The sequence below is a fragment of the Nomascus leucogenys genome, chromosome 12 (genome assembly GCF_006542625.1).
Source record: "Nomascus leucogenys isolate Asia chromosome 12, Asia_NLE_v1, whole genome shotgun sequence".
Taxonomy (NCBI): Eukaryota; Metazoa; Chordata; class Mammalia; order Primates; family Hylobatidae; genus Nomascus; species Nomascus leucogenys.
The window spans coordinates 66,649,812-66,661,953 of record NC_044392.1 but is presented as its reverse complement, the minus strand read 5'-3'; the positions used below and the strand labels follow the sequence as shown (position 1 = coordinate 66,661,953).

At 50.4% G+C, this 12,142-nt stretch overlaps 1 protein-coding gene across 11 annotated transcripts; it reads right to left on the bottom strand.

Annotated features, from left to right (window-relative positions):
• Positions 1-2,293: 2,293 nt before the first annotated feature.
• PSRC1 (proline and serine rich coiled-coil 1) lies at positions 2,294-5,978 on the bottom strand. 11 transcript variants are annotated; one of them, XM_030824914.1, is made up of 8 exons: positions 5,807-5,912; positions 5,424-5,480; positions 5,262-5,319; positions 4,363-4,804; positions 3,875-3,989; positions 3,515-3,784; positions 3,134-3,227; positions 2,294-2,894 (listed from the first exon to the last, which is right to left on the bottom strand). In XM_030824914.1, the coding sequence occupies exons 2-8, from the start codon at positions 5,440-5,442 to the stop codon at positions 2,891-2,893; spliced, it is 1,002 nt and encodes a 333-aa protein (XP_030680774.1). In that variant the 5' UTR covers positions 5,443-5,480; positions 5,807-5,912; the 3' UTR covers positions 2,294-2,890. The 11 variants fall into 11 exon arrangements, with proteins under 11 accessions (XP_030680774.1, XP_030680775.1, XP_030680776.1 ...); XM_030824915.1 differs by having other exon boundaries at positions 5,424-5,475; XM_030824916.1 differs by having other exon boundaries at positions 5,818-5,893.
• Positions 5,979-12,142: the final 6,164 nt, after the last annotated feature.

Below are 12,142 nucleotides of genomic sequence, written 5' to 3'. Positions count from 1 at the left end.
GGATGATGATAAAAGCATCCACCTAATTGAGCTTTTATGAGGATTAAATGAGTTAACAAATGTAGAGTGCTTGGAACAGTTCACAGTACATAGTAAGAGGCCAGTAAACACCGGCTTTCTGTGTTGTTGCTACTGGGTGCAATGGAAGAGTGCATATACAGAAAAAGTAGAAAGCCAGGCCCAAAGGAGAGGAGACAGGCAGGTGGCTGAACAAGAAGGGCAGCCGTGGCAGGAGGGCCTCCTCCCTGACTGGCACTGCCTACTGAAAGTGCTGCTGAAGCAGGTTTGGAGTGGGAGGAGGTGGGGTGGGGACAAAACTCAAGGCTGACCAAGAGGGTGAACAGGATGTGCCATGCCCTCTCCAGCCGCCAGGTGGCAACAACACATGGGTCTGCAGCTTGTTTTGCCTCTAAGGACCCACCCTGGACATGGCTCCACACAAACATGTCACCTTCCGGCCTCGCGCAGGTGTGTACCTAAGCCTGCTGACCTTCCAGTGTTTCTTGGCCCAGGAGCCACCAACAGGCCCTGCTCACTAGACACCAGTGCAGGGCGCAGCTGGAAGCACACCTGAGGTTTCTTGCCTTACGCCAAATTTCTCCAGAGCTGAATACTCCGTGTCTGTCTGCATACCCCTTCCCTCCCACCGATTCCTGGAATCCCAGAGGCTGCGGAGTTGCTGCAGAACTCAGGGAAAGGTGCATATCTAGGTACTGTCACTGAAGTAGGTGAATGTGCCAGGTGAACCTTGGAATCAGCCACAAAAAGGGGAAAGCAGTGATGGGCCTCTGGCTCCAGGGACAGGGCAAGGACACTTTGGTGCCTAAGTCAGGCATTTATGGCCAAATAGGCATGGGTGGGGGCACCAGCTGGCAGTCCCACTTCTCTTTGCCCACTTACCTGCTGCCTTTCTCAAGTCATGGCCTGGCCTTCAGGGAGGGAAGTTTCCTCAAAACTCAGAAGGAGTTGAATTGGTTCTGATTACTAGAGTTGAAGGCTGCAAAAAAAGGGAGGCCCTACACCAAATCTGTTAAACGTGTCTTTGTTATTCCTTCAACAAACACCATCTTGCACTGGAATATCTTCTGAATAAATAAACTAAATGCTCTGCTACACACAGGTCACAACACTAGGGTACTGCAGAGGTTTCCAGATCCTGATGCTCGCCCCCAAGTCTAACAGGGGAGATGAGGAGAGCACGGGCAACCCCAGTGATGTTAGTTGGAGCGTGACTAGGTGTTCCAGCAGCTCTGGCTGAGGTGATGGGGGAAGATGAACACCACCAAAGGGCCTTCACGTCTCACAGGGAGAGCAAACAAGAAGCTGGTACGTTTCTAGGAGGCTCCATTATTTTGCCAGTAAAGGACATTCAAGTTTAGGATATAAATAAGAATCTACCTAGATCCTAGCTTAATAGCCTCACATACTGTGAATTAAGCTACACTTAACTTTCATCTGGACCTTCCAATGATACATGAGACCTGGGGAAAGGCAGCCTGTCCTTGTCTAATGCCAACAAGGGGAGCAGTCACAGCCTGATGAGCCGGAATCTCAAGGCCCTAGGGCCTATTCAGGCCCCTGCCTAGGAGGCCCATCCTGGCTCCCTGCCTGGAATTAGAGATTTACTCCAAATTTGTTAGAAATTGGAGCAGGGGGCTGGGCGCAGTGGCTCACACCTGTAATCCCAGCACTTTGGGAGGCCGAGGTGGGCGGATCACGTGAGGTCGGGAGTTCAAGACCAATCTGACCAACATGGAGAAACCCCATCTCTACTAAAAATACAAAATTAGCCAGATGTGGTGGCGCATGCCTGTAATCCCAGCTACTCAGAAAGCTGAGGCAGGAGAATCCCTTGAACCCGGGAGGCAGAGATTGCGGTGAGCTGAGATCGTGCCATTGTGCTCCAGCCTGGGCACCAAGAACAAAACTCCGTCTCAAAAAAAAGAAAAAAGAGAGAAATTGGAGCAGGGGCTGGGTGCGGTGGCTCACACCTGTAATCCCAGCACTTTGGGAGGCTGAGGCGGGTGGATCACCTGAGGTTAGGAGTTCGAGACCAGACTGGCCAACATGGTGAAACCCCATCTCTACTAGAAATACAAAAACTTAGCCGGACGTGGGTGGCAGGTGCCTGTAATCTCAGCTACTTGGGAGGCTGAGGCAGGAGAATTGCCTGAACCCAGAAGGTGGAAGTTGCAGTGAGCCCAGATCGCACCATTAAACTCCAGCCTGGGTGACAGAGCAAGATTCTGTCTAAAAAAAAGAAAGAAATAGGAGCAGGATCGACTTCCAGATATACAGAGAATATAAAAATACATTCACTTTATTTTAGAAAAATGAAGACTCGTAGAGTAAGCTTATCACAAACTGGCCTATTAGGAGTCACAGAATTCACAGGAAATAATTTCTGAAGACCAGGTGCCTGCTGCCACCTCTCCAAGCAGGCCAGAGTCCAGTAGAGAATGCGATTCAGGAAGACGGCTCCTCAGAGGGCAGGGAGGTTAGCTACAGAGGCCACTCACATGGAAATGTCCAGTGAACCAATGCCGGGGAAGAAGATAAAATTCTCTGGGGCTGACCACAGCAGTGGGGGTGGATAAAGACAAACCACTTGCCTGTACTTCTCACCTTCTATTTGTTCATTTCACTGCTGGAAGGTGACCTCTTTTCCCCTAATCTTCTTTCAACCCAGAGAGTTTAAGTCTTCTCCAGCTCAATCCTAATCCACCCCATTTCCCATGGTCTCTACTCCTGGGAGACCAGCCCTGGTGGCATCTCTTCCTCCTGTCCCTGGGCCAGAATCTGCTGGAGTCAGGGTCTGCTGGGTAGAGGCGAGTCCAGGTACTGACTGTAGTGGTTTGCTACTGAAGTCTTGCTTGCTGTCCTGATCTCTTTACCTAAAGAGATAGAAGGAATAACTGCTTTAAAATGCCCTTCTTCCTCACGCCCATTTGTCACCCAGCAGAGTTCAAGCTCCTCAGGGTGGGAAGAAATGGGATCCCCCTTCCCCTGCCCCAGGCTCCCCTCCTCTCTCCATCTTTCCATACAAAATTCAGGGCTGATGTGCATAACAGCTTGGAATCCCAGATGATGGTGGGGTAGGGAGACAGGACGGGCAAGGGAGGACCAGACTGACCTGGTAGGTCCTGGGACTGCCACTTTCCTGGGGGGCTGCAGATTGCTGCGAGTGGCACCCATGACAGGAAGATTTAGTCGCTGGGAAACAGGAACTTCATGGGGGTTAACAAAAGAAATGAGTTAGCAGCAAGTTTAACTGACCTTGAAAAGAAATACTGGATGAAGGCAGCGAGTGTGGGATTAGTACTCTCCCCCTGACCATGAGATATTTGAAAACTAAGACTCAGACTCTGTCCAGCCCCATATCCTCTCTGTAACTCAGTCTCCCCATCTTCCAATTGAATTGCAATAAGGATGGCAAAAGTGGTCACTGTTGCCAGCCCTGGGAGGGTGAGGACACGCTGGGCAAGGGCAGGAATTCTTCCTCCTGACCTCTTACCCTTGTGTCCAGTTTCCCGCACTCTGTGTCCTGCAGTGCTTGGTCTTGGAAGCCCTTTTCGAGTTGACAGAGAATCCGGAGGTAGGGCACCTCTGCTAGGTGGCACACTCCGGCTGGTGAGTGGCATTCGGCTGGCAGGCCTGGGGATGGCCGAGGGAATGGGCAGTTGACTGGAAGATTTAGCAGCTGCTCCCTGTGGCCGGGGCAGGCGTTGAGAGTTGCTGGTAGAAGGCTGTGGGGCCAGGACGGATCTGACAGGGGTGGGTGGGCCTGGTGGAGAGGAGTGGAGAAATTTCAGGGTCAATCCCACAAACTCCCCACTCCCACTCACCCGCAACTTGGCTGCTCTGGTCTCCTCACTGGCTGCTGCTCTCCCACTGGGCCCGGCTCTCCCCCGGACTGGGGGGGTCGATCGGGTAAGAGGAGAAGATGCTGGGCTTTTGGGTGCAGGGAACAGATTGCAAGTGGGTGACTCCTGAAACACAAAGAGAGAGAGAAAAAAGACTAGAGTGGAAAAAATATCTGTTCTGTGGCTTAAGGAATTAAGAAATAGAGGTGGAGAGTTGTCTACATCCCAGTAAGGAAGGGTAGAAGTTAGCTGCTAACATCACCGTCACCATCACTATTGCCAATACCATTTATTGAGTTTATTATAGACATTACAGAGCTTATACTCAGACACTGCGGTAAGAGTTTTGGTTCTCTTTTTTCATGGTTCTCATTTAATTCCAACAATTCTAGACGTAGAAATACTATCCCTGTTTTACCAATAAGGAAACCACTCCCTGCCTGCATCATGGCACGCACTATGTCTGGGGCACACCTCCAACTCAACCCTCTCAACTCACCCTCTTCATGTTGGAGGGCCTCTTTCCAGATGTTGCCCGGAGAGCCCTGACTGACCCCTTCCTATCATTGCTCCGGAGTCGAGGCATCAGGCTGCTTGGGGAGGGGGTGCTCCGAGTCAAAGAGTTCACAGTGGGCAGCAGGTCTCGGACAGGACTGTCCTTCAGCACAAAGGTCTCCCGCCGAGGACTGGGCTTCACTCGGCGAGGCCCCAGGCCCTCGCCTGCGCTCTCCCGCTCCTGCAGGGCACACTGCTCCAGCTGAGCGGCCAGCCGGTTGGCCTCATCGAGGATCTCCTCCAGCTTCTCTGGGCTGAGGGGGCCTAGGCTGAGCCTCACACCCTGGGGGGCAGGTGCCACTGCATTTGGGTCACTTCGATGGGAGAGGCCCCGTCGAAGTGGTTTCTCTGGAGTCAACAACACTGTTAGGTCTTCCTCCTCACGGCTGAGACAGGAAACAAACCAGGCATCATGCCCATGCAAAAGGGAACAGGAGATTATGCAAGGGAGACTGCACAAGAGCCCCACAACAGAGCCAGGGACATGACCCTAGGCCCTGATGCCCATGCTGGCTGTGAGATGTGGCCTCTGGGTGATGAGATACCTGGTTCTATGGGGCCTAATAGGCCTTTAGCGTTTACAGACATCAGAAATGATGCCAGGATGGAGATGCAGCAAATCCACTTACCCTTCTTCTTAACACCCTGAAATCTAACTCCAGCTTCTCCCTTCTCTCCCCACTACCAATAGTGTCACAGAGGCCCGAGTCAGCCAGCCGCCCAGCAGCCCCAAGTGCGCCAAATCTTGCTAAATTACCAACCCAAGCCAATAATTCAGCAGTAAGGGGTTTGAGACAAAGAGGTACTGTCAGAGGAAAATAAGTGGGATAAAGAGGCTGGTACCTGTCAGATGGTGACAGCCCCACAAAGTCCAAGGTCTCATCCACAATAAACCTTACATCTGAAGGAGAAAGAAGAATGAAGGCCAGTCAGGGGTCCCTGATGCAGTTCTCCATCGCTGGGTCTCACTCCTCCCTTTCATTCTTCCCTCCCTCCTTTCCTTACCTTCCTCCAAATCCTCCATGTCCAGCCAGCAGGAGCGAGAGTCCAGTTAGATCTGAGCTGGAGAGAAACCACACCTTTCCTCAGGTATCCATTCTGCCCAAGGCTCGCAGCTAGATTCAGGGTGCAAGCCAGGGTCGGGGGTCATGCTGGAGGCAAAGCAAGCGCCCAGGAGTGGCACCTCCCGCACAACTACTCCTGCTACCTCCGGGAATGATACGGAGGGCTCCCCCAACTGCCCAGATTGTCCTGGAGCCGCCCTGCATCCTGGCCTCTCCTCACTGGGGGCGGCCTGCACGCCCCATCTTCCTCCCCGCCACTATCCTCAGGGTTCTGCACTCCCCAAGCCACCTTTCCACTCCCCTGGCATCACACGCAAAGCACACCTCCAGCCCACTCTGTTTCCACTTCCCGCGCCGCCTTGTCTTCCACGCAACAGGCTTTCTCCCGCAACCTAGTCCCGGGAATCAGCTCGGAGGGGGCGGGGATCCTTTCGAATCCCTCAGGCCCCACCTACTCAAGCCACACGCGCACCGTGATTGGTGAATCCTCAGGGGGAGGGGCTGCGGAGCTGCCGACCGGAAGTCAGCCGGTGGGGGCGGGGGGAGAACCGTTCCGAGAAGACCCCATCCCGGGTGGCCCACGCGGAGCCGAGGGTTGAGGCCGCGAGTGCGCGTGCTCGCGGGCCCGGAGACCCTCTTGCCCGTAGGCAGATGGGAGCGGAGCGTGGCTGGCCGGGAGGGAAGGAACGGACCCACGAGTATGGAACTCGCGCCCCGCCCCCCTCCCGCTGCTGGGCCGCGGAGCACCCAGTCTCCAGGACTGTTGTGCTGCCTAACGCGGCCGCTAACCGACGCTCTACGGGAGGAAATTCGTTTTCTTGGGCGCACTCAGTATGCAGGCGCCGCATTGGCCGGGGTTCCTCAGTTGTGGGTTTTTTCCAAGTTAAGGGAGCACCTAAACACTTATTGAGGTTCTCTAAGAAGTACATCCTCCATCGCCTCTTCAAGAACCTGAGGCAGCTGAGGTGCAAAGAAAGCAACGGGCTTTTCACTCAGGCAGGCTTGGGTTCAAGTTCAACCCAAGTTTCGCTTTGGAGGCGGCTTCCTTGAGCATATTTGCCTTCTTCTCACCTCTCTTCGCTTATCTGTGAAAGGAGGATGGTGGTCCTCGCAGTTACGGTGTTAGGAGGATAATTATGAAGGCGTTTTCTACTGTGTGCCCTTAGGGGATTTAGAGGGGGTGTTTGTAAGTAGCCCCCTCTGAACCAAAAGCAGTATTTGTAAAATGCTTAAACCAACTTGTTAGGAGTGTTGTCTCTGTTGTTTCTAAATGTTGCCCGGGCCACCAGTGAACTTGTCAGAGGCTTCAAACCAGAACGACTCCATCTTGAATAGAGGCTGGGTAAAATAAGGTTGAGACCTGGGCTGTATTCCTAGGAGGTTAGGCATTCTAAGTCACAGGATGAGATAGGAGGTTGGCACAAGATACAGGTTACAAAGACCCTGGTGATAAAACAGCATGCGGTGAAGCTGAAGAAGCCAGCCAAAACCTACCGAAACCAAGATGGCGATGAAACTGACCTCTGGTGGTCCTCACTCATTATATGCTAATTATAATGTATTAGCATGCTAAAAGACACTCCAGACAGCACCACCACAGTTTACAAATGCCATGGCAACATCAGGAAATTACCCTACATGGTCTAAAAAGGGGAGGAATTCTTAGTTCCAGGGAGTTGCCTACCCCTTTCCCGGAAAACTCATGAATAATTCATCCCTTGTTTAGCATATAATCAAGAAATAACCATAAAAATGGCCAACCAGCAGCCCCGAGGGCTGCTCTGCCTCTGGAGTAGACATTCTTTATCCCTTTTCTTTCTTAATAAATCTGCTTTCACTTTATGGACTTGCCCTGAATTATTTCCTGTGCAAGGGCCGAGAACCCTCTCTTGGGGTCTGGATCCGGACCCCTTTCTGGTAACAACAGGAGGAGATAGCAGGTCCGCACAAGATACAGGTCACAAAGATCCCTCTAATAAAACGGTGCAGTAAAGAAGCCGGCCAAAATCTGCCAGAAACCAAGATGGTAAAGAAAGTAGGCCAGGCGCGGTGGCTCACGCCTGTAGTCCCAGCACTTTGGGAGGCCGAGGTGGGCGGATCACGAGGTCAGGAGATTGAGACCATCCTGGCAACACGGTGAAACCCCGTCTGTACTAAAAATACAAAAAATTAGCCGGGCGTGGTGGCGGGCGCCTGTAGCCCCAACCACTCGGGAGGCTGAGGCAGGAGAACGGCGTGAACCTGGGAGGCAGAGCTTGCGGTGAGCAGAGATCGCACCACTGCACTCCAGCCCGGGCGACAGAGTGAGACTCCGTCTCAAAAAAAAAGAAAGTGACAGCTGGTCATCCTCACTGCTTATTATATGCTAGTTATAATTCATTAGCATGATAAAAGACACTCCTGCCAGCGTCATGACAGTTTACAAATGCTATGGCAACGTCTATATGGTATAAAAGGAAAAGGCGCCTTCAGTTCCAGGAAATCATGCTCCTTTCCCAGAAAACCTATGAATAATCCACCCCTTGTTTAGCATATAATCAAGAAATAACCATAAAAATAGCCTACCAGCAGCCCTTGGGGCTGCTCTATGGAGTAGCCATTCTTTTATTTCTTTACTTTCTTAATAAATTCACTTTCACTTTACTCTGTGGATACGCCCTGAATTCTTTCTTTTGAAAGATCAAAGAATCCTCACTTGGGGTCTGGATGAATCAAGACCCCTTTCCAGTAATAAACGGAGCTCCTAGAAAGGTTCTGAATAGTGGAAAAGCCCTAATGGAATGGTTGAGGAACTTTCTGGTAAACAGAGCCTGAGCTTTAGTCTCCAGAGTTCATGCCCATTTTTTTGGCCATTTATAGGCTTTCTTGTTTTCTTTCTAGTTTTTGGCTGTGACGTTGAGGTGGTGAGGTCTGTAGGAGTGAGATGTCACTGTAATAAATGCCACCAGAGACCAAGAAGCTGGAAACCAAAAATAAAGTTCTAAACCCCCCAACCAACTGAATGGACTCCTTCTCTCTGACAAGGGCATTCCAGATTTAACCCGGAAAACTAGTTCAGGCCATAATGGAAAGTGGGGGTTGGACACGCCTCATTATACTCTCTGCCCTTTGGGATTCAGGCACAGCTGACCAACATTAACATTAAAACAGAGATCTGGCCAGGGGGCGGTGGCTCACGCCTGTAATCCCAGCACTTTGGGAGGCCGAGGCAGGCAGATCATCTGAGGTCGGGAGTTCGAGACCAGCCTGGCCAACGTGGCGAAACACCGTCTCTACTAAAAATACAAAAAAATTAGCCGGGCATGGTGGTAGGCGCCTGTAATCCCAGCTACTTGGGAGACTGAGGCAGGAGAATCGCTTGAACCCAGGAGGCAGGGGTCGCAGTCAGCCGAGATCACGCCACTGCACTCCAGTCTGGGCGTCAGAGCGAGACACTGTCTGAAAAACAAAAAAACAAACAACAACAACAACACCACCACAAAGATCTTAAGGCTAAGGAAACAGACTTTTTTTTTTTTTTTGAGATGGAGTCTCACTTTGTTGCCCAGGCTGGAGTGCAGTGGTGCAATCTCAGCTCATTGCAACCTCTGCCTCCTGAGTTCAAGCGATTCTCCCGTCTCAGCCTCCCGAGTAGCTGGGATTACAGGCACACGCCACCAAGCCGAGCTAATTTTTGTATTTTTAGTAGAGACGGTGTTTCGCCATGGCCGTGATCTGCCTCGGGTGATCCACCCACCTTGGCCTCCCAAAGTGCTGGGATTACAGGGATGAACCACCATGCTTGGCCAGAAACAGACTTTTTGTAGTAATAATATTACTGGAAAGGGGTCCCAATCCACACCCCAACTGAGGGTTCTTGGATCTCACACAAGAAAGAATTCAAGGCGAGTCCATAAAGTGAAAGCAAGTTGATTAAGAAAGTAAAGGAATAAAGAATGGCTACTCTATAGGCAGAGCAGCCCGAGGGCTGGTGGTTGCCCATTTTTATAATTATTTCTTGATGATATGCTAAACAAGGGGTGGATTATTCATGCCTCCTTTTTTTAGACCATATAGGGTAACTTCTGGATGTTGCCATGGCATTGGTAAACTGTCATGGTGCTAGTGGGAGTGTAGCAGTGAGGTCACTCTCATCATTGTCTTGGTTTTGGTGGGTTTCAGCCGGCTTCTTTACTGCAACCTATTTCATCAGCAAGATTTTTATGACCTGTATCTTGTGCTGACCTCCTTAGGATCTCATCTTGTTACTTAGAATTCCTGTCTGGGAATGCAGCCCAGTAAGTCTCAGCCTTATTTTACCCAGGCCCTATTCAAGATGGAATTGCTCTGGTCCAAACGCCTCTGACAATAAGACGCCAAATTCCAGCCTGATTCTAGTATAGTATCACATGACAGACAGTAGGCCCTGAAAGAAATTATTTTACCTCAAAATATATTTTTCTTTACTTTTTCTTTTTTTAGAAGCAAATGAAGCACAAAACTTATTGTTCTTTTTTTTTTTTCTTTTGTTGTTGTTGTTGTTGAGACAGAGTCTCACTGTGTTGCCCAGGCTGGAGTCCAGTGGCGCGATCTCGGCTGACTGTAAGCTCCACTTCCCGGGTTCGTGCCATTCTCCTGCCTCAGGTGGCTGGGACTACAGGCGCCTGCCACCACGCCTGGCTATTTTTTTGTATTTTTAGTGGAGACGGGGTTTCACCATGTTAGCCAAGATGGTCTCAATCTCCTGACCTCGTGATCCGCCCCCCTTGGCTTCCCAAAGTGCTGGGATTACAGGCATGAGCCACCGCACCCGGCCCACAAAATTTATCGTAAAAGATGCTGCAAATTCACTCATCTGCTCTAAATAACTCCTGTCCTTTGGGATCCGGTTATGGGCAATGTACATGAGACTTCACCAGTGCAATATATATATATTTTCAATAGGTCTTTGGGGAACAGGTGGGGTTTGGTTACATGAATAAGTTCTTTATGGTGATTTCTGAGATTTTGGTGCACCCATCACCCAAGCAGTGTACATTGCACCCAATTTGTAGTCTTTTTTTTTTTTTTTTTTTTTGAGACGGAGTCTCGCTCTGCTGCCCAGGCTGGAGTGCAGTGGCGTGATCTCGGCTCACTGCAAGCTCTGCCTCCTGGGTTCACGCCATTCTCCTGCCTCAGCCTCCCGAGTAGCTGGGACTACAGGTGCCCGCCACCACGCCCGGCTAATTTTTTTTTTGTATTTTTAGTAGAGATGGGGTTTCACCGTGGTCTCGATCTCCTGACCTCGTGATCCGCACGCCTCGGCCTCCCAAAGTGCTGGGATTACAAGCGTGAGCCACCACGCCCGGCCTAATTTGTAGTCTTTTATCCCTCACCCCACCCCACCGTTTCCCCTGAGTCCCCAAAGTCCATTGTATCATTCTTATGCCTTTGTGTTCTCATAACTTAGCTCTTACCAAAATATATTTCTTTGACATATTTTGAAATGGCCCTGCAGAGCTGTCTCTTGTGGGGAAGATCTACATTCTGTAGAGAATTCCCATTCCTTCCCACGTCTTTTCCCTGATCCAGGAGAGAACTAGGAGTCTGGCACCTTTTTAGGTCTGATAAGAGCTCTGAAGTCTGCTACCTGGAGGCTTCACCTGCATAATAAATCCTTGGTCTCCATAACTTTTTATCTTAACCCAGACATTCCTTTCAATTGGTTCCAGGTCTTGGATAATAACTCTTTTAACCAATTGCCAATCAGAAAACCCTTTTTTTTTTTTTTTTTTTTTTTTTTGAGATGGAGTCTCACTCTGTCGCCCAGGCTAGAGTGCAGTGGCGTGATCTAGGCTCACTGCAAGCTCCGCCTCCTGGGTTCACGCCATTCTCCTGCCTCAGCCTCCCAAGTAGCTGTGACTACAGGTGCCCACCACCACACCTGGCTAATTTTTTGTACTTTTAGTAGAGACGGGATTTCACCATGTTAGCCAGGATGGTCTCGATCTCCTGACCTCGTGATCTGCCCTCCTCGGCCTCCCAAAGTGCTGGGATTACAGGCGTGAGCTACTGCGCCCGGCAGAAAACCTTTGAATCTGCCTATGACCTGGAAGCCCCTCCACCCACACTTCAAGTTGCCCGGCATTTCAGGCTGAATCAATGTACATCTCACATGTATTGATTGATGTCTGATGTCTCCCTGAAATGATTAAAACCAAGCCATAGCCCAACCACTTTGGGCACATGTTGTCAGGATCTTCTGGGGCTGTGTCAGGGGACCGTGGTCACTCATACTTGGCTCAGAAGAAATCTCTTCAAATATTTTATAGAGTTTAACTCTTTTCATGGACAGAGCCTATTAGAATTTAGGGTGGGAAGACCCAGAACTTGCAAGTTTATGTGAGGAAGAGCAGAGAGAAGAGGATTGCCTCTTCTGCTAATGAAGATGGAATGTCAGTTGCTTGCAAGATTTAGGGTACATGGAGGGTGGGAAAATCAGAGCCAAGTAGGGCTTCCCTCTCTCCAGGCAAGTAGTAGCAAAGTGGAGATCAGAGGGGAAGAAGCTGTTAATGAACTGCGTTCCTTCTTCCCCTCAGAGCATCCTGAGTAGAGAAACTCAACACTTCATCCATCCTTAGATGAGTAGAGGAGGAAGTTTTAGCAAACTGGAAGTTAATTTCTCCTAAGGAAACTCCACCA